This window comes from Vanellus vanellus (assembly GCF_965231255.1).
Source record: "Vanellus vanellus genome assembly, chromosome: 2".
NCBI classification, from domain to species: Eukaryota; Metazoa; Chordata; class Aves; order Charadriiformes; family Charadriidae; genus Vanellus; species Vanellus vanellus.
The window spans coordinates 47995288-48016389 of record NC_138906.1 but is presented as its reverse complement, the minus strand read 5'-3'; the positions used below and the strand labels follow the sequence as shown (position 1 = coordinate 48016389).

Sequence of the window (21102 nt, the reverse complement as noted above, 5' to 3'; positions counted from 1 at the left end):
TGCATCTTCACAGGCAGGCAGGCAGGCATCCAGCTCCTATTTAGACAGCTTCCTTTGGAAACACAGCTCAAACTGCAAGGTGGAAAAATTGCTGAGTGACAGCCTGTACTCCCTGTACTTATTCATGCTGGTCCTGTCTACTCCATGAATAAAAACATCTTCCACATTATACTTCCAGCCTACCCAAGATAAGCAAAATTTCAGTAACTCTCCCATTTCTCATCAGTTTAATTACATGATTTTCTGTATCAGCGGCTACAAAAAGCCTTGTTTACAGTAACCTGTTAGACTGTCACATTAAAAATAGCATTAATAGTTTTTCTGTCTATGAAGAAATCAAGAAGGAATTAAAACATGAAACCCTTATCTCCATTTCCTCCCAGTGAGGGTCTGCAAACAGCATTTCCCGTTTGGTACTCTGGAACCCAAGTCTTTGTCTGCATCTATTGGGTCAAGTGCAAAAGTAACCTGGCAGTATTTCCATACGTGCCTGTAAACAAACAAACAAACAAACAAAAAAGTGTCTCATTTGTCCTCTTGCCTACCCTTTTCCTTTATGCTCTCTCTCTTTGCATTGTCAGCCATCAAGCTGCTAGAGGGCTCAGGTTTTGTTCCAAAATTCAGATTAATTCAATATAGCCTGCTACCTCTGCCCAAGAATAGCAAATAAAAACACTTTACCCTTGCCTGACATTTATATCAATAGAGAAACAAGTTAATTAGTAGCCCACTTCTAACATTTGGCACAGAGGTGCTTTTCTACACTTGATTCATTGCCATACAAGGCCCAGTGCAAGATTATTCTCTGCCCAGTACAACTGTCATTTATAAATATATGCAATAAAGCTAACAAATCCAAACAACTAGAGTGCAAAAGCTTTCTCCAAGATTATTTATATGTGGAAATAGAGGAATTCTGTTTCTTAGCCCTCAGCCTTCACACTCAAAACCAGTTTTTTCCATTAGTAATTTCTAATGTAATTAATAGTTAATGATCTCAGTTAAGAGCAACGCTGCCACAGTCAAGGAGAACTTTTGTTCTAGAAGATCTCATCCTCCAACCTTTTTTCATTCATAGCTTGGTAAGAAATAATGATGTTTTCTGCTCCTTGAGACCCCAATTACTCTGTTTATCTCACTGAACACTCAGCACTTCACTAATTGCATGCACTGAAATCAAGGAAGCATTTACTCTGCTCCTAAAGAAGTTCTAAAACTCAATCAAGCACTCCAAACAAATGCTGCGTCTGTTCAGTCAGGACTTCCAATGGCATTTTCACCCCTCTTGGCTCTTGCCCTAGCCTTCAGACCTCCAGTATGGCCAGTGAAAATCATGAGACAAATTTCCATGTAACTCTTTCAAAATCCACTGTACCCTGGAAAGGTGCAGATAGATGCTTTCTGGGAACTGAGCTTACCCTGACTATTTTAAGCACCAGGAAGAGTTGGGTAACGTGCTTTCCATTCAAGGAGCCATCAGCTGCTCCATACAATCAAGTCTGTGCCTATGAGATTTTATAACTGCAGTAAATAAATTTAAGGTCCCTATTTACCGTTCAGCTGAAACCATCAGAGACATTATGGTTTGAATCAGTCCTCTGACAAGCAGATATTCTGCATTCAGTGATGATATGTATCACCACCACCATCATGATTCCACCAAACCCTGTCAGCAGCCATCTTCTGCTCTAAATCACTGGGTTTGCCCATCTCAGGTGTACTCCTCTCGCAGACAGTCAGGGAAGGATTAAGGGTTGTAGAAAGACACAGGGATCCCCTTGAAATATCCAAGGAAAAGAGTAATCCATTTGAACTCTCCAAATTGCTAGCATTTCTTTCCTTATCCACCCCGACACAAATTTGCGTTACGCCAGCTAGAGAGAGGCAGCTGATACGTGGTTGCTGTCATTCTCCGCCAGATCTCAGCAGTTTAGCAGTCAGGAGGGCTAAGCAACTCCTTAGATGCTTCCAGTTTTCTCACCTATCTATTCTGAGAATTAAAAATTGTGTATGCATTTCTGGACTTTGCACATATTGAACAGGGATAACAACTAGGCAAAATGACAGCTGCTGGTGTTCTGGCGCACATGCACTGCAGAGGTGGCTCTCTTCAGAAACACGCAGAGGTTACCAGATCTGCAAATACCTAATGATAACAGGGACAATAACACAAACGGGAGCCTGGAGTTTGTTTTCTCTTTGTTAACATATACCAGGTTTTCCATCTCTCCCCTACACACAGCCAACATCCTTTTTGTTCCCGGTTTCTTCATCAGGCAGCTGGTTTTTACAATTCACTCTGAAATAAGAGGCTTTCTTATAACTGAGAAGCTCCTGCAACAGAACAGAGCTACTGCATTGAGGACTGCAAGACAATAAGAACACTGTATGGCACACTAGTGTATTTGGAATAGCAAATTCAGCTTCACTGGCATATTAAGGGAACTCTGACAGAACAAAGGTTTTTAACTTCGACTTTTGGTTCTTTCATGTTAAAAAACGCTCTTTTTTTTTCCTCTCAACAGACAGCAAAAAAGAGATACAGCAAATGACAAGAAAATTCTTCTTGACAGCTGCTAAAACGAATACCACCTTTCATTGTTAGACAGTGCATGTCTTCTGTAGATTTAAAAAGACTTCACAAAGGAAGTAAGACCTTGTCTAAATTTGAAAGTTAATTCAGGATAAAGCAGTATACAAGCTTAAAATGCAACACACATTTCTGAGTAATTCTACATTCAAACACACATTTCCAAAGTGAAGTGCCTTGTTCAACTTACTACATACTAAGAACAGGTTATACTAAAAGTGGAACGTGTTCCTGTTTTCCCAGAGTAAGAGTTTCCATAACAGGTGTATTCAGGAATAGCCATTCCTGTGCAATTATTCTGGCATAACTCCAAATACAGATACGCCTTAAGACACTGTTTACCCCTATTATATAGATGGGTTGTTGTTGGTGGTGTTTTGTTTTTTTTTTTCTTTAGAGAGCTACTCCACTAGCTACTAGCACAGCCAGATGGAAAACTATAGCTGTCCCAGTAGCTGCCCAAGACCCAAATCGTTTAACCTCAGACTTGATAATTTGCTGTAGCTTCATTTCCTACATGTCATATATCTGGACCAATACAAAAATTTGTTTTTTCAGAAACTAAGGCTCATGCACTGCAGGAGAACACGAAATATGGAAAAGACAGATGCTAGGGCAAAGTTTGTATTACCCTCTGAGTAGCATGGTTGAGCATCTCTTGCCAGGCAGAGTCAAACTGACGTTTGTCATCTTCCAATAGCCTCTGCTCAGCAAGCGAAATGGTCTCTTTTGCAGCACGCAGCACTTCAGTGGCCCTCTGAAAATCCTGAGTCGCCCTCTGAGCTTCGAGCTGTGCCTAAAAAAAGAGAAACTGGGATCAGAGACAACCTTACAGCCACATTTAGAAGATCTACCACATTAATCCCAGGACTTTAAAAACACCACACCAGTGTTACTGTTTCCAACCTTTTACTTGGAAGTGACACATATTTCCTCATTGGAGTAAATACTGCTAAGACAGCAGTTCCCACCCAAACAGGTAATTTGCAAAGAACTGTCTCATGGCATTCCTAGTCAAAAAACGCACAGCTGATGGCCTACAAATAAGCACCTGGCTGAGAGATAAATACTTTATGATTGAGGTTTAATCACTGAGAAACAAAACAAAAGAAAACGCAATAACAAACTTGTAGCATCTCAAGAATACATTGAGAATGGCACTCCCTGAGTTTACTCAGGGTAGATTTTTATCTGGTGCACCATTAATCACACTGAGGAAATGTTTTGGAAGTACTACATTGCTATAAAGCATAAACAAGTTTTCTGCGAAGATGGCTGCTAATTCTTTGGACGTTCTTCTCCTTTGCTATCACTGGGACACAACTGGTGCAGCAAGTCCCCAGTACACAGGCACAAAGGTAACCAAGGGAATTTGCAATGCATGTAAAACACAGATAAAGGCCTTGTTATGTCCTTTGGAAACTGCTGCTGCTTTTCAGCAAAATAACATTTGAGCTTGAAGGAAGCACTTTCAAGTGTCTGCATGGAAGCAGGGGACAACTATACGGTTCTTTCTGTGAGAGCAAAGACTCCTCCAAAACAACCTAAGACCTTCCCAGCAAACCAAGCACAGCTTAGAAGCCATCTAATCAATGAGCTGTGATCTCTTCTATTCTGGACCAAAAAGAATTATCTGAGACACTGCATTTACAGACCACCTTCATCTTTTCTGAAGGTTTTAACAAGGCTCTCACGATATCTAAATCCCACTCTGAAGAGTCCTCAAGTGAAATGCTCGCATGCCATCTTGCGGGCTTGGTGCCACCTCTGTTTTTCACAGCTGAGTGTCAGCCCTCCAGAGTCCCTAACGCAGCAGCAAACCCTTGCCTAGTCAGCCTCAAAAGGGAGAGCAGCCAATAAAGCAGAAATAATGCTAGTCATACTGCAGGTTTCAGTAGTACCATGGTGACAAAAGTCATAACAGAGTCCAGCAGTCTGCAGTGTTGCACTTTAGTACCAGTGACAAGTCTTAAATGTTCAAAATAGGTGACTCTACAACGAACAAAGAATACCCATAAACAAATTACCGGTGTTGGCTGCATTTTGGTTGTTTGGGCTTTGTTTTCTTTAGTAAGATAGAGATGTCCTCTTTTTATAGTTATCACTGAATGACTAGCAATTTTAACGTTCACACTTTCAAACATGCAGGTTTCACATAATTTTCCTTCACCAGAAATTTGTAATTTCTGAAGCTTCTGTGTTCATTTGCTGTCACTTAACTATATCAGCACTTTACCACTCTAGAGTCCTTTTGAGGTTGATGCACAAATACCTTGTTTAGCTCAAAAGGAAAATCTTTACCTGAACTTTTCTACATTATATATTTCATAAATTTATATTTAAAGTAGTATTTTTGAGCTGTTTTGCACTGAAACACCACCCTTCAAATGTATGCTTCACATTCAATTAATTGAACATCCAGCACTGTGAAAGCAGTTTCCATTTACACTTCAATGATTTTTAAAAATAAACTGGAATTACTCAGTTTGTACCTATGGGAAATGTCTTTGACTAGACATGACTGACAAAATAATGAATAAAACTTTACATCTCATGACAGGCAGAGAAGGAGTCTGAGGCTGAAACAGGGGAAAGGACTCTGACACACGGAATGCTAAACTGAGGAAGATGAAGTCTTATGAATAAAGGAAAAGGTTGAAAAAACTGTGGTCATTCGGGAAGTGGCTAAAAATCCCTGACACATAATGGGAAATAAGTAGAACAATGGTGCATTTCTCCAGCAAGCAGCTGGCTACACCTCCTCAACACCAGCTGCAAATACCTTCACACTTGAGACATCAGTTATTTGTAAATGTAATGGAAAAAACCCTCCCTCCCTGCCCCGTGGCAGGGCAGATGGACTCCTACTTTAAACACAAGTCAAAAGGAAGTAAAGCACACTAAGTTTCCCTCACAATGTCCTGAAATAGCAGCAAGCTCTTCTTACTTCCTTCCCCCCATCACACAAAGAGGTACTTCACCCCAAAGTGACCATGGAAAAATAGGAGTTATGTGTCAGAGGTCCTTCAGCTACTAGCTGGGGAGGGAAATCAAAGTCATCACAATCAGCGCAGTAATTTCCTTCCGACCAAGGTCCTTGATGCACTTCCTCCTGAATTGACTGCTGGTGTTTTCCACAAGAGAGAAATTCATCTAACCATGCCCTACGCTGCTTTCAGGCAGCTTACACCACACCACCCTGCCTAAAGCCTTCATGAAGAACCAGGGCATTAAAGTGTTAATTTCCATGCAGGACTGCACATCCCAAAGCAGCACAGAGCTTTGGACCAATATTAGTGGATAAACAGCATCCTGGCGTCAATTCATCGTCAATATGGCCTCTTAGAAAGTCTAAGAAAAAACCCCACACATTACATCTCCTCATCACCCCAGACACCAGCTGCCTGTTTCAAATATATTAACACATTTTATAAATTCAGAATAAGCCTGACTAAAGAACATTTTAATTTAGCCACTAACTAACCTAAACCATGGTACTCACCAAGTACAGGAAAGCCATTGGAAGATGTTTACACAAGGCTCAACCTAAGCTTCCAACAAAGGACACAGCAATATGCCTGAATCTTAGTCCCCAAAATATCCTCCACTGAATTCTCCAAAATTTCACAACTTTATTTTTTCTTCCAGTAAGTTTGACCTACGCTAGTAAAAGGATCAAATGCAAATAAAGGCCAAAAGTAATTTCCATAAAAATAGTTCAAGATGGGATTTTAAAAAGTGCAATAGAATTCAGGACTCCAGTAAGAGCCTGCACCAAGTACTGCAGAACAGTGCTGAGGATGTTAGGAAGAAGAGCAGGGACTGATTTTCATTAAAGACTCTACGAGAGGGAGCCAGGTCCAATAACTTCCAGGCAATAAGGCCATGAAAGCCTAGCCCCAGTGAAGGCTTCAGGTCCATGGCTGCCCCGCTGCAGGAGCGGGCCTGCCTGCGCAAGAAACAACTTACAAACACAGGAAAACAGACTGGCGATCCGTTCCTAGCACAGGTAGAACCGCACCAGCAAGTAACTGCTTTCGAAACTGTAGTAAAACCAGATCCCAGGAGCAATGCGAGCACAGGAGAAGTACAGTTTTCTCACCGTATCTGCATCAGCACTTAAAAGTTTCTGTTGGCACAGATACCCGGGTCAGGGATCAACACATCTAAGGCAGCAAAAAGCCTGCAGAGCATTAGGAGCTGAGTTTCTAAATCCTCACAAAACCAACATTTAGTGGCACCTTGCAGTACTAGTATCTCTTCCAATGAAGCCTCTAAAGCACAATTGGCTGAATTCTTACGATAAGAAAGCCAGAAACTAAATTTACAATTCAGCTAGATTTCTACTTGCACCTGGAACTGCAGGACATTGAGAGCTGGAGCTGTTAACGGACAGGCCCATAACTCTGGCCACATTCAGCTTCACACCCCATAACTGTGTGGGCAAATAGAAAACCGAAACAAAACCGTACTTAAGTACTCTCTCACAGCTCTATTTGTTGAATGCTACTCTGCAATGGCAGTTTGGAAACACTGCTTTGGAACACAAAATGCTTTTTGGTTTAAGCAAAAGAGTTAGTCCAAACAGCAATTTAGCTTCAAAAGTTATCTGAAGTCAGTCCACAGTCTTTTATTTTAAGCAACTTACTGAAAGCCTGGGAAAGAAAAAAGCCAAATGCTAGGGTAAAGAAGGATACATTAGTCATTAGAGAAACATCAACAGGTTTGTGGTTTTGCCAATGTGAAAAAGGATACTCAAACATTTTTTAGTTAGTACAGTTACTCAATAATTAGCCTTCCTTTAAAACTCCCTCCAGCACATACAAGTTGTTCTGCACCATCACTGACAGATTGCTCTCATGCTCGCAGTCTCAAGCTTGTAGGTCACTCAGTCTGATGGAAGAGAGCGTAGCCATGTTCTTCATGTGCTTTTAAAACCATAGAGAACAGCAGGAGCTCACATCTCCATCCAACCTCCTGACACTGAGTACAAACTTCATAATTTTAGACAGTGGCTGCTTCTCTCAAAAGACCAGAATTGAAAGTTCAAATGAATGACTGAAAACTAGGTTATTTTGCTTTCAAGCACAAACTGGTGTTCAAGTCAAGAGAGGTTTAGCCCTGGGGTAGCACAAGAGAAAATGTACTAAAGACGAGAACAAAAATCTCTGAGGGAAGTTGGAGGCAAGTGGGATGCCAACTTTCTGCCTGTCACCCATATCGCTGGTGCTTGGTGGAGTCTACTCAATATAAAAGCGAGCATCTCTTTCAGAAAAGTCAGAAGGAGCTAGGCCAGTGAAACCCCTTATTGAAAACGAGAAAGCATTGACACCTTTGAACTGGGGAACCTGTGCTCCAGCTCCCACTGCCACAGTGACTGGGAGTTCATTGTGCCTCATCATCAGTGCTTTCCGCCAGGAAACTCAACTGAGCGTCTTCACCACTGCAGACCCTTTCCATATTAGCGTAAAATATAAAACTGGATCCCTTGAGAAATCATGGAATCCTTTAGGTTGGAAGGGACCTTAAAGATCATCCAGTTTCAACCCCCCTGCCATGGGCAGGGACACCTCCCACTAGACCAGGTTGCTCAAAGCCCCATCCAGCCTGGCCTTAAACACCTCCAGGGATGGGGCATCCACAACTTCCCTGGGCAACCTGTTCCAGTGCCTCACCACCCTCAGAGCAAAGAATTTCTTCCCAATATCTAATCTAAATCTACCTTCCCATTCGAAGCCATTCCCCCTTGCCCTATCACTACATGCCCTTGTAAAAAGTCCTTCCTCAGCCTCCCCTTTGCAAGGGGAGTCAGAGAGATCTCTGCTAAGGAGAATCCCACCATCACAGCAGTGTCTGTCACACACCATCCGCACAAAGCGCCAACTCCTTCTGCCGTTGTGTTCATCCCTCCTCTGCAATTCAGTACTCTACAAGCAACCTGCTACAAGTCTCCCACAACAGTAAATCCCTTCCCTACAACAAGCAGCATGCCCAGGAGTCCTGCTCTGCCCACTCAGCCCCCTTCTCTATACCTCCTTCCTCATGGCTGAGAGCTTTCTCTTCACCAGTATCCACCCTGCGCTCTTCCACACAGGCGATCTCCTCTCACCAGCTCATCTGCTGCTGATCTCCCCAGCTCCGATACGCACAGCCCTGAACTTCCCAGCCAGCTCCCAAAGGCTCAGAGGTGACACGCAGTAGCAGCACTCGCAGAAGCAAATGGAGTGCTGCGATACAAAACGTGTCAACTTTTAGAATAAACAATGATCAAAAAGTAAAGGGGTACTGACAGGGTTCATAATTGCAAGCTATTAATGTATTCCAGAAAGCAGCTCGGGGCGGGGGGGGGGGGGGGGATAAAAGCTGCACCCTCGTGGGCAATCCTCTGCTTAGTCTACACAGGGCCTTGCACAGAAGGGAACCATGCACAACAGCTGGATTATGGTTTTAGCTAAAGATAGTGACAAAAAAAAAAACAGCTAGGCCATGGCAAGCTAGCAGAAGAAAACCAAACCAGGCACTTTTTAAAATGTGGTAATTCTTCTGGAATTGGCAGCAGCATACAGACAGATTTTCTGGCCAGCACAGACACATTCACTTGTCCACTTTCAAAGCAGAAATCCCTGGACTCTTTAATTATGAAATACAATTTTCTGCTTAGTCCACACAGCTTTTATTGCCCGAATCTCCCTTTGTAGTCAGAGCCCTTGCCCAACTGACCTAACAAAGGATTTTTCCCACCCTACCACACATAGCTTGAATCTTCCGCGTTAACATCAAACAAGACATATACTCCTCTTCCTCTTTTCATCTAATCTCCAATTTTTGGGTTTGCCTACCTAGTTATATGCGACTGCACAACATCACTGCCACAGAAACATGGTGCAACACAGCTATAGCATTCCTCTGAGGCTGGCTGACACCTAATACACTCTGGTAGGCACTGCTGAGCCTCTGACCTGTGAGCACATGTGCACGCAGCTAACGATCAAGCCAGGTTGCCAGAAATAGATGCAGAGGGTACATTTTGTGGGACTAAGCCTGATACAGAATTTCTCCCCTTGGCCAGCCTCGCTCACCAGAGGACCAGACCACTAACATCACAAAAAGGGCATCACTAACACAAACAGCAAATTTCCCATTAGAAATTAGTCAAAGATCAATTATTTTCAAATATTTACAAAATTGGTTTCTCGTTTAGCCAGGTGAACCTATCTCATCCCATACTGCCAAAATCTTGACTCCCACTTTCTTTCAGCATCTCTGCTGCTTCTATTGCCAATAGAGGCATGAACAACCTCTCTTTATAAAAACCACTGTAAGCTGGAGCATGAAGGGAACACACAGCTGCTGCTCAGAACAAGGCACCGGCACATTATGTGCTGGCCCAAGGCCTTTGCTCTAAAAGGCGCTTGTTCATTAATGTGAAACCAATGTCTCTCCCACTCATTAATCTTTAAAACAATAGTTTAATTGCCAGCAGCAAACACGTACTTGCTTACCACCAAATAGATAATGATTAACTGTGTTGCAGTCACACTCTTCAGAAGGAAGCAAGTTTCAGATGTTTACATTCTGGGCCCCTCTCATTCGTTTAACAACATCCCACAGTTAATTTGCTGTGCAAAGCACATCAAGGAACATGTTTTAAAACAGGAACTTTCCTCCACCAGTCGCCCACCAGAGTTGCCGTAGCACTGCCCGTCTTCAGGGATCACTCTGACTGCAGTGACTGCACCGCAGCATCCTGCACAAGCTTCTGGCAGGGATGAGGACAGCAGGACTCCTTGACCAGAGCATACCTGTCTTGCCCACCACTGCAGTGGGTTCAATAATTCAGAAACCTACAAGGTGAAAGCAGTTAAGTGCATTCACAGTAACTAGCCCCTGAATGCTGCTATTTTGGCTCCAGTTTTCCTCAACCTGTTTCAATGCAGCTGGCAGCCAGTAAGAGGAGCAACCCAGATGTCAACACAAGGGCCCATAATGCTCAACATCCTAAAAAATACCTCCATACCAGCACAGCTCCACCCCTGGCAAATCTGCAGATGATACGAAGTTAGAGGCGATGGTTGAAAAGGCAAATGGCAGAACCTTAACCCAGATGGACCTTGTGAAACTTGAGTGGGCCAAGAGAAACCTCACAAGGTTCAACAAGAAGCGTGGAGTCCTGCACCTGCGGTGGAATAATCCCATGATCAGCAGAGATGGGAAGATCAGCCCTGCCAAAAAGGACCTGCGTATTACAACGGGAGTCAGGCTGAAGAAGCTGAAAAGGTGCACTCTTGTTGTGAGTAAGGCAAAGCATGACCTAGGCTACATTAAGAGGGCCACAGCTGGCCAATCATGGGGAGTTTCCATTCCTCGCGACTCAGTGCTGGTGAGGTTGCCTGCTGAATACTACATCCAGGCCCCCCAGGTCAAGAGGGATGTCAGGACAGGGTCCAGAGGCCTACAATGACTCCTACAAGGAGTGCTGAGGGAGGTGGGCTTTTTTTTTTTTTTTTAGTCTAGCAAGGAGGAGACTAAAGAGTAACCTAACTAGCTGCCAGCTGAAATTTGAAGGGGAACTGCAAAGATGACAGAGGCAAATGAATACTTCTTAGCAATACTGGGTGATATAACAGAGGGCAACAGCCACAGATGGCAGCTTGGAAGTTCAGGTTGCACATTAAAAAAGTCTTTCTTACCAGGAGGGCAGTGTGACCCACAGACAGGTTACCCAGAGAAGTTATAAATCTCCTTTCTGTAGGTTTTCAAGACTTAGCAAAGCCATGGTTGATGCAATCCAGCAACAGTGACAGTTCTGCTTTAAGCAGGAGGTTGGATCAAGTGACCTCCAGAGATCCTGTACAACCAGCATGTCTATCAAATACCACCATTTTTTCTTACAGCTTCTCAAAAAACAAAGAACATAGTTGCAAAAAATTTGCAGTGATGCTGAATGTTCTCCTAGATTCCCAGACCCACACATTTATTTTCTTGAATAATCAGAATAGTGATGCAGTTGGGGGTGGGGGTTTTGCTTACTATTTTTAAGGACCATGACCTTCCTTTCCCCTCTACCTACAGACTAGAATCTCCAAGCCAAAACAGAACTGAGAGGCAGTAAAAAAACAGAAACCCCCCCCTCTTGCTATAGGCCATGTACAGATGCTTATAAACAACTTATAAAATCCAAAACCTTGGGAGTGACCTCATTTTGGCAGATCTATGAGGCTTTTTGTGAGCTATATATTAATCTGTGATGATTGTTTGCATTACTGACAGAAAATACAGTCTCTCAAGAGTCTGAAACACCCTTATATTCTTTAAGCTGTTTATTGGAAAGCTATAAAATTGTACACAGGTTATAATTTGCTTTTTCGAAAGCAGATTTGAAGATTTTTATTTGGGTGGAGAAGGCAAAGGGGAGGAGGAGGTGAAAATAAGCCTTGCTAGAGCTTTTTGGAGCACAAACCATTTCCTCCCTGCTGCATAACTAATGAAATGCCTGTGGAATACAACGACCAGATGTCCCTTAGTCTCTGCTTTTGATTAGGTGTCTTGTTCTTATGCTGGGCTTTTTGGTCCCATGCAGGCATCCACCCCTCTTCTAATATCTTAAATGTTACAGAACTGACCTGACTCCTAGCTCTGTTTTATTTTCTGGTAAACCTGTAGTCTATAAAAAGGCCCAGGAAATCAGAGTAGACCTACAAAGCATGTTCTGAGAGACATCTAGCCCTGTGCTAAAGTTAGGCAACACGTGTAACTCCCTTAAGACAGGATCACAAGCCATGTTTCAAGAGACAAAAAGTCCATGGCACAACCAGCAGCTCACTTCATTAGCTACTTCAGTTACCAGCATACAAACAGTTGGTCTCCTCACAGACAGAATCCCACCTCCCTTCTTTAGGAGCTATGGAAGGAAACGAGAAATAAAATATCTGAACATACAACTTCTTTAAATGCTGTTAAGACCAATCCTGGACTGAGCAATCAGCTGCCAGCCCTTCTCTGTTCTCTGGTGGCTTTAATCTAGGCTGTACACTAGGATCTTGTGAAGTAAGAGCAAGAATATCATCTCTGAGCTGATCATCGCCACTGTGCACTCAGTCATTTGACACCTACTGAACTCCTTGTTGTTTTTAAGTGATCTAGTTCCTTGCCTCACAGGACTAGGCAGGCGATGTTCATTTGGGCACAGAAATTGTATGGGACGTACTACACCAAGCCTTTTGGCTCTCCCTCGTTTTTCATTAGATGGTGAGATGCTGGTCTGCTTGGAGTCATTCACACTAACTAATGAGTCTATGGCACCAGAATATGAAAAATTGTTCACCCTAATATCATCCAGACGCAGCCTTCTTGGGCACTCACTGCCATCTGCTTGATAGTTGTGCACTTGTTTGTGGCCAAAATGATAAAGCTGCTGCCTTCTGGAAGACAGGATCACAGAATATGCCCAGGTTTTTCTCTTCAAGGTAAAATATCTTATTAAGAGAGAAAAATCTCAAGATAACCCTCCCCCTCAATATACATCTGCATTCTCAGGGCTTAGGCAGTGACTCAGCGAGTCTAGGGTTTACAGCTGGTTTCTAGGTTTACAGAGGCTCTACATGCTCATCTGCACCTGGCAGCAGCCTCCTTTGCTGAAATCAAATATAGAAGCAAGGAACAATCTCCCACAAATACATGCTGCAAGATTTACACAGCCTGCCTTAGTGGATTTTGCTAATTATCCAAGATAACAAATGTTCAGTACACATAGATGCAACAGATATATTCAGGAGAAACACCGGATCGTTGTTTCGCCTAATAGCCGCCAAAGCAGCAAATGTTTGCTCGTAGAAGTTTCAAGAAGGTTGGCAAGATATTGGCAGCCTCGTTCTGAAAGCACATCTTGTGCATGCATCTATACCAACATAAGCAAAGACAAGGCATGTGGGTAGGCGTTTGACCTGGGTGATGGGCTGTTCTGGACATGTTCTCCCAGTCCCCAGAAAGCCTCACACCCACCAGCGACTGCCCATCCTCAACACCAGGGACATGCTCTGGAAGAAGGGCCCAGGCTGACTTTGTACATCTTTGACTGCAGGCTCACAGTTACTTTTGAGACAGTCGTTTTCCTAAGGGACCTGTCTAAGGTACTTAATCTTTTGACTCTTCAAATTTTTTCCTAGTGGAATTCTACAACTCCATAGCACGTGTGAATAACGGGCTTGCTTTGCTAAAAGGAAAAAGTTGGGGGTGGTGTGCCTTGAAGGCTGAAGGGCTAAGTCCATTCCATGAACAAAAAAGTCTAGGTAGCAGCAGGAACAGACAAAATTTCAATTCCACTTCATAGCAATAAAATCCTCCTTTAAGGACAAACCATTAGCACCCTTTACCAAGTGAAAAAAAAAAACAAAAAACAAACAAAAAAAAAACCCAAAACCACCAAACCAGAAACAAAACAAAAACCAAAACCACACAACCAAAAATCCCACCAAACATCAGAAGCAGACACAGCAAAAAGAGATGGACATTTCTTCCACATCCTGGCAGCAAAATTTATATTCTAACAGTAGAACTGCATGTTTGTTGCAATTAGAAGAGATTTTTCTTACAGAAACTGAGTCAATACAGAGTTGTTCCCACACATGCTACAGAGGAATTAGATACTTCACAAGCTTTTCCAGCAAGAACAGACAAGAGCTCATAAATTCATACTGTTTTACTAGAAGTCATAATGAAACACACCCAGAAGGCAGTAACCAACATCCCTATCAGATTTGTTTTGGCAGCAGCCCCTAGCATGAGCATTTATCAATTCATAACAAACTCTCACCTATTTAGACCACTGCACACAATAAAGATTGGAGCGGCTGAACAACTTCCCCAAAGTTGCAAGACTGCCTTCAGCAGTCATCCCTGAGCAATTACCACGCAAAACAGGTATATAGGATATCACCCTGACCTCAAGTCACCCGGCTGCAAATGCCAGCTACTATTTTTAACAGATGATCCTGTCTGTGGCTTACAATCTCCTGAAATAGCCTTTACTAGTAGCCAGAAAAAATTGGGAGGGGAAACAGTAAGAGAGAACAAAGCAAGGTAATCTTTCCTTTAAATTATCAGTTTTTCAAATGCTGTAGGTTTGTCTTTTGGCGATAGCTATGGAAAGTGCTACAGCTATGCAAAGGAACCCACAATATAAATTTCTTGGGGTTTTCCAAACTGAAGAGGATGCAAAATGATGTTAATCAATTCTTCAGACGACAGCAGAGGACAAAGGAATTTATCTCTATTTGCACATCCCAGCACCCTTGTAGAAGGTGCTTACACCTTCCTGCCAGTTCCAGCATCTGCCATTGCATCTGTGGCTAAGCTAATAGCCATATCACCTGTATCACTTCTTTCTGCCTAATTCAGCTGACATCTCACAAAAAAACCAAACAAACAAACAAAGAAAAAAACCCCACCAAACCCAAACTTTCCTGCGCTAGCCCTCTTCTTGTTATTTCAAACAACAGAGGGCATTTCTACACCAACTTACCCTAGTACTCCAGTATTTTAAACCTACTTGCCCAACACTTCAGTATTTCACAACAGAAAAAGAACAAGAAAAAACATTGTTAAAGGGTAGGAAAAATAATTAAGTCATTGCATTGTTGACAATTACTGGAGAGGAGGTTAAACAGCTAGCTGGCTTTGTATTGCTGCCATCCAGAATAGCTAAGAACTGATGGATGCTTTGTGGGGTGGGAGAAATAGACGCCAAAAAAGTAATATTTTTTTATCTCTTCTAGATAAATTCGTCAAAACACTTAGATGAAGACAGTATTTTCTTCTACTTCTGGAAAGAAAAGCAGAAGAGGGAAGAACCTCTGATTTACAGTGGCCAGCTAACAAATCTAAATAATGGAGCCCTCCAAGGAACATCTACTAATGATGATAAGATCAGTTACAGTTTTTGCATCAATAGCTTACAGAAACTAAAATTCCATCAACAGAACAGTGCTCACTTAAAATGAAAATGTAGGATGTATAAATACCAATCCAAAATAACTAGACCCATTCACTGAGGCTTAGAAAGCAAAGATAGACACAGGATGTCTAACTTTTAAAGGGGGCACATACATTTGCACAGAATTAATCAATACAGGTATTTCAACATCCAAGTGGCTAAAAATTACCTTCTACTATCCAAGGGTGCCAAGAGCATAGTATTTGCAGGTGGTTTTGCTACAGATGCCACCTAGTCTGCAGGAAATACAAGCAACAGAGCACTAAATATTAATCAGGTAAGGATTTTTTTATAGCTCACGTGTGAAGTAGAAGCCTTTAGTGTTCCCAAATGCAGGACAGATTTCCAGCTGCTCAGGATTAAGGGGGTAGAGACCTGCCAGTCATACTGACCTACTATCCTGCATTAGCAGGGTTGATGGGAAGACAAACACATTCAGGAGCTTTCCTTCACAGATCAGATCTTTGGCGTAACTTTCCAAATCCGGCCAGGCAACATCTGTTATCTTCTCAGCAGCTTAAGGACAGCTAGCTTGAGACACTCGAATATCATGCTGCTCAACCAGATGACAGAGCCCACACACAAATGTAGAATTATTTGCTTAAACTTTAAGGCCTCAAATAATAACACTTTTAAATCAGCCAGGCAAAACCCAGCTGGTTGACCCAGGTTAAGTCACCCTGAGCTCCCTGCTTCCTAGGCATCGTCACAACTTCGGCCTGAAGAAAAATGCAACAGACCATAATGTAAGACTTGAAATGCCGTTTTCAGGTTTTAAGCATTCAAATGGAACGAATTGAACACACCAAGAAGCAGCTCCATCTGGCAGCAGTGAAACACTGAGCCACACATACCTGAATGCAAGGTAATGACTCCTACACGCTACTCCCAGGATTTCAATCACAACTGTGCAAACATGACAAGAGAGCACAACAGGCACTCCATCAAATTTTGAGTGTGGCAAAATATTTTCTTTACTTAACCCAAAGTGCATCCTACTTTAGAATTAAAGTTACAAAACTCAGTGGATTCCCTGGTGGAAGTCCAGGAAGTGACTCCTCACCCGCAATAATAAAATTACTGATGTCAAATTCCCTTGCTTGACTTAGTTCCTCTTCAGATGGGTGCCTGACTCCACAGCCAGCCACATACCATGTGGAAAGGGAGATGAATATATACTAAGAATGCCCCTCGGGATCACAGCAATGGGAACTCCACATTTCACAAGAGGACTGACGTCACATTCACACCATTTCCCCAAGATTTAATGATGTGTTTCGTAACAAAAAATGAAAGAGCTGGTGGGAAGAAGGGGTTCAGGTCTAGAGCAGGTCCACAGGGAGCAGAATGGGAAAAAGGACACGCAAAACTTCTTACGCCATCAGGTACAACCCGCAGCCTCCACGCTTCATCTTTTCAGGCACCACTTCTTGCACATCTCACCTACATTTCATCTCGTTACCATTTCTTTACAGTGCTGGTCTCCCTGATTGTCCATGTGGCAACGGCCATGTCTCCCATCCTTCCCTTCGGGGCACCCCAGCCACCTCTTCCCAGGCAAGACTTGTGTTGCCTGCCTGCCTCCCTCCCTCCCATGCCTGGCCTGCCCCAGCACTACTCAAGGCCATCAGGTCAGCCCCCACCCCACAGAAAAGTTTCTCGACCATCAACAGGTAAATCCCAGTTCAGGAAGGGAGCTGCTTCCCTGCTCCCATTCTGAGTGGCCTCTCCACCCCACCAGCCTAAGTAGTCCAAAATGAAATCACAGCCATTTGTGTATGGTTGATTTACTCACCCGGAGAGCAAGCTGCTTCTCACACCATTCACCCCCCCTTCCTAAACCAGAAATCGTTACCTCCTCTATCCTCACACTACTGTGAGGCTCTCCAAGAGCCACCAGGGTAGCTGCAATAGAGCATCTCCAAATAAAAGGACAAACTATCAGCATAGGCAGACCACAAATAACCTATATTGCCAGCCTAGACTGATTATTGCAAACGGTCAGAAGAGCAACGTCCATACAAAATACCTTCTACTGGCTCCACCATCAAATGGGTGGATATCCTCTTAGGAGCTTATGGGAGTTACTGACCCCATGTTGACAGAAGTTGCTCTCATTTGATAAAAGGGGCACTTTTGCCCACATCACTTTCTCCATGTGTAAGATGAACAAACTGTAAGAGAGACCAGAATTAACAGTCCAGTAGCATCAGTAGCTGCACAGACAATCATTACTTAACGATGATAATGCAGCACCAAACTATAGCCACAGAAAGCAGCTAAGTGTTCTGGGTATTTGTGTTTTTTCCTTAAACGGTTGGAAGGATTTGTAGAAAGTTTGTCGAAGTCAGTTTTCAAGTTTCTATATCCCTGCTTTGAGAACGTGAATCCACCAGATAGTTTTTTTTGTTTCTAAAGAGTTAACCAGAAACACTCCTTCAGCCAGGAAAGGTCAGTTGGTTGTTCCACTGTAACCGTGCCAATAATTTTGCTTTTTACTAGCTCCATGGCAAGCTGCCAAACAGGAATGCAAGTCTGTCACAGTTCTGCTGACATTTAATTTTTGCTTCTCAAGTTCCCTCTCCCTCCACCTTTTTTGCCAAGATAAGCTTACCAGATAATACAAACTATTCTTAACTCCTTCTTGTCTTAAACGGGAACATGAGGGCTTCAGCTCATGAAAGTAGGATCAAAAAGGAGATTCTTTATGACATGGCTACCTCCAATATACCGATGGATAACACATCTAGTGCCTAGGAACCAGAGGGGAAGACCTGGATATCCACCATTGTTGGATCTGGACCCAGGAGCCGTCACCCACACTTAATGCTGCCCTCCTGTCCACAGCAGGGCCAGCTGGTGCTGTGATCCAATTAGCTCTCATTCACTGACTGAATTTGGATGGGAAACTTGGGTGCTGCAAAATGCGACGCTGGCAAGACAACACGTTCCAGTTCCTAATTAATTTTAAGGGTGATTGGCAGTTTTGAACCTCCAAGTTGTGTGAATTTAAGAAGCTTTTGTCTCCTGAGCTAAGAAAGTTACCTTCTGTAACTCTCCACACTTGCAACACTACTTTCAGACATCTCAAGCTGAACATCTAGAACCTGAGATGCAATGGCCGCTTTGGAAAGTTTCATTCATTTATAAGCACTGCAATCCTGACTTCTGCAAAGAATGGTATCAATCTCATCTGCTGAGGAAGAGTCTTCCAACTAGGCAAGTGTGCTCTTATCTGCTTACACCCCTCCCACGTTCACCATCAAGTGGCTCAGTTCCTCCTCAGTTCCAGTTCTACAAGATTACAGCAGCTACCTTTCATCCTGATTCACTTTGGATACACGATTCATTGAACCACTTGATGCAGGATTCACCCGACAACTTTCACTTGGCTAAACAACTCAAGATGAGATGTCTGAACTCCTTCTGCATTTAAGAAAGAGGCACGTATCTCAGAAGTTTTTTCACATGCACCTACCTCTCACCACTCACTACAGTCGGTGATTAAGGGCCTAAATGATTATTGTAGACTAGACTCTAAACCCAGCAGTACATAAAGGTAATCAAGGTGAATCCTATAGACTTACCTTGATCTGCTGTTGTCCACTACTAACTTCTGACCCCCACTGATCAAATCCAACCAAAATCCAGAAGAAATTATTTCCCAGTGGTAACTGGGTTCTCCCAAATTTTGCAAAGACAGGCTGAACAGAGATCCAGCATCTGAATATCTGGAAGCTCATCCCTAATAATTCTTTACCCTGTTAGCTGACTTCTTCAAACAGATGTGGCAATCCAGTATAAAAATTTTACATGACAGAAAGATTATTAGTGAGGTGAGAAGGAGCTCTACTACATAAAAAGTTGAAGTGAATAGGACACTTTAGCTGTCCCTGCTGAACACAATCTACTTGTCCATCAACTGCATTTCCTCTCAGGTGTGCCTAGACTTCAGCAGGGAAGAACCACTGTACATACCGATTCCAGTGTGTTTTTCCAAACCTTTTGAGATAAAAGGGTGCTGCTTAAGAAAGTATGCCAACAACACGAAAAGATTAATTCGTTGTAAAACTGAACCAGGAAGAGTCACCCAAGAGGAAGCAGAACATGCATACCCTTCAACATCTTGCACTCTGAACGCTTGCTACAGATGGGTCCCTCAGTGAGATACATATAGATATGACCTAGCATAGATCTTTCATCTATTTTCACCTGAAGCAAGTTTTCTGACACTCTTTTGTAAAAGCTAAAGGAGGCAGTGGAGCAAGGGGAACATCACAAAGCAAAACTGTGTCCCTCCAAAATAAGCTCAACTGAGCAAAGCATCCACACATACTCATGATGTGAGCCAGTACTGGGGACTAAAACATAACTTCTCACTCTGCAAAAAACCCGCTCAGTAATAGGAGCTGAAGCTTAATCAAAAGCAACACTTCCAGGGCTTTTATTCATGTTAGGGTCGCTACAAACCCATGGATTGTTTTATTTGTGAGGGTGGGTAAGAACACATTTTTATCAGATTTTTTTTTCCCCAGCAGAAGTAAAGCAGAAAGGCAAGTCCTCCCATTCAGTTTCTCCCTGGGTTCACAAGTGATGATGTACAGATAATAGTGTTTTAATGGCACCTCTCACCCAATGACCCCAAAGTGCTTTTACTTCCCTTAATGAACTCGGCTTCACAGCAGCTTGACAGCTCCATTTTACATAGGAACTAAGAGAGATGAAGTAATTTATCTATACCATGCAGAAGCACAAAATTGGCTCCTACCAGCCCAGCGATTTATGCAATAGACTGTACTTGCTTTTGCACAGCATTCTGTCACTAGGGAGGTAACACACCTCTCAAACTCTGTCACCTGCTCAGACACTATTGTGTAGGTGCTTTCCAGCCCCAGCCCTGCAAAATGCTAAGTCAACAATGGCTTAAGATACTCCTTACATCAGAGGCTCAAGACCTACACTGTTGTTTACATTATTCATGTTTCCTGGCAACTTCACCCTTCTTCCCCATTACCTTTGGGCAAGAAAAAGTCTAATTGTCCGACTAGTTAACCAAGGAAGTAGATTACTGTGGGGAGGGGGTGAAGATAATACAGACATGGGAAGATTGATCTTCTCAACACTTAGAACCCCGACCGCCTTCTAGATTATGGGAATTTAATATTGCGGCTACATGTCAAGGTTCTTCCATTGAACATGTGCACTGTGGCTTAAGGTAAAGAACAACATGAAAAGAGAATATGCTAAATGCAAAAAAAAAAGTTCTTGCAGCAGAAATACATTAAAATTTGATTAAACAACCAATTTGGATCAAAATGCTCCAAAACAGTAAGGTGCCCCTGCAATCAACACGAAAGGCCCACTGGTGTACCAAATGAGGAATCACAACAAAGTTGCCTTGGCAGAAGTTGCATGAAACCTGCAGGGGAAAGAATATTAGCCAGCTCTCACTTCAGCCTGGGCGAAAGCTAGATATTACTGCTTTGGTGCCAACAGACAGCATCCTGATTCCCTGTGCCAC

The 21102-nt window shown here is 42.8% G+C and overlaps 1 protein-coding gene across 2 annotated transcripts in view; it reads right to left on the bottom strand.

Annotated features, from left to right (window-relative positions):
* The window catches only part of SH3BP5 (SH3 domain binding protein 5), a 57439-nt gene that overhangs the window by 20084 nt on the left and 16253 nt on the right, over window positions 1–21102 (bottom strand). For both annotated transcript variants that reach the window (XM_082478956.1, XM_082478955.1), the window contains exon 4: window positions 3222–3386. In XM_082478956.1, the coding sequence (XP_082335082.1) occupies window positions 3222–3386 (165 nt within the window). The remainder of the gene's footprint in view (window positions 1–3221; window positions 3387–21102) is intronic.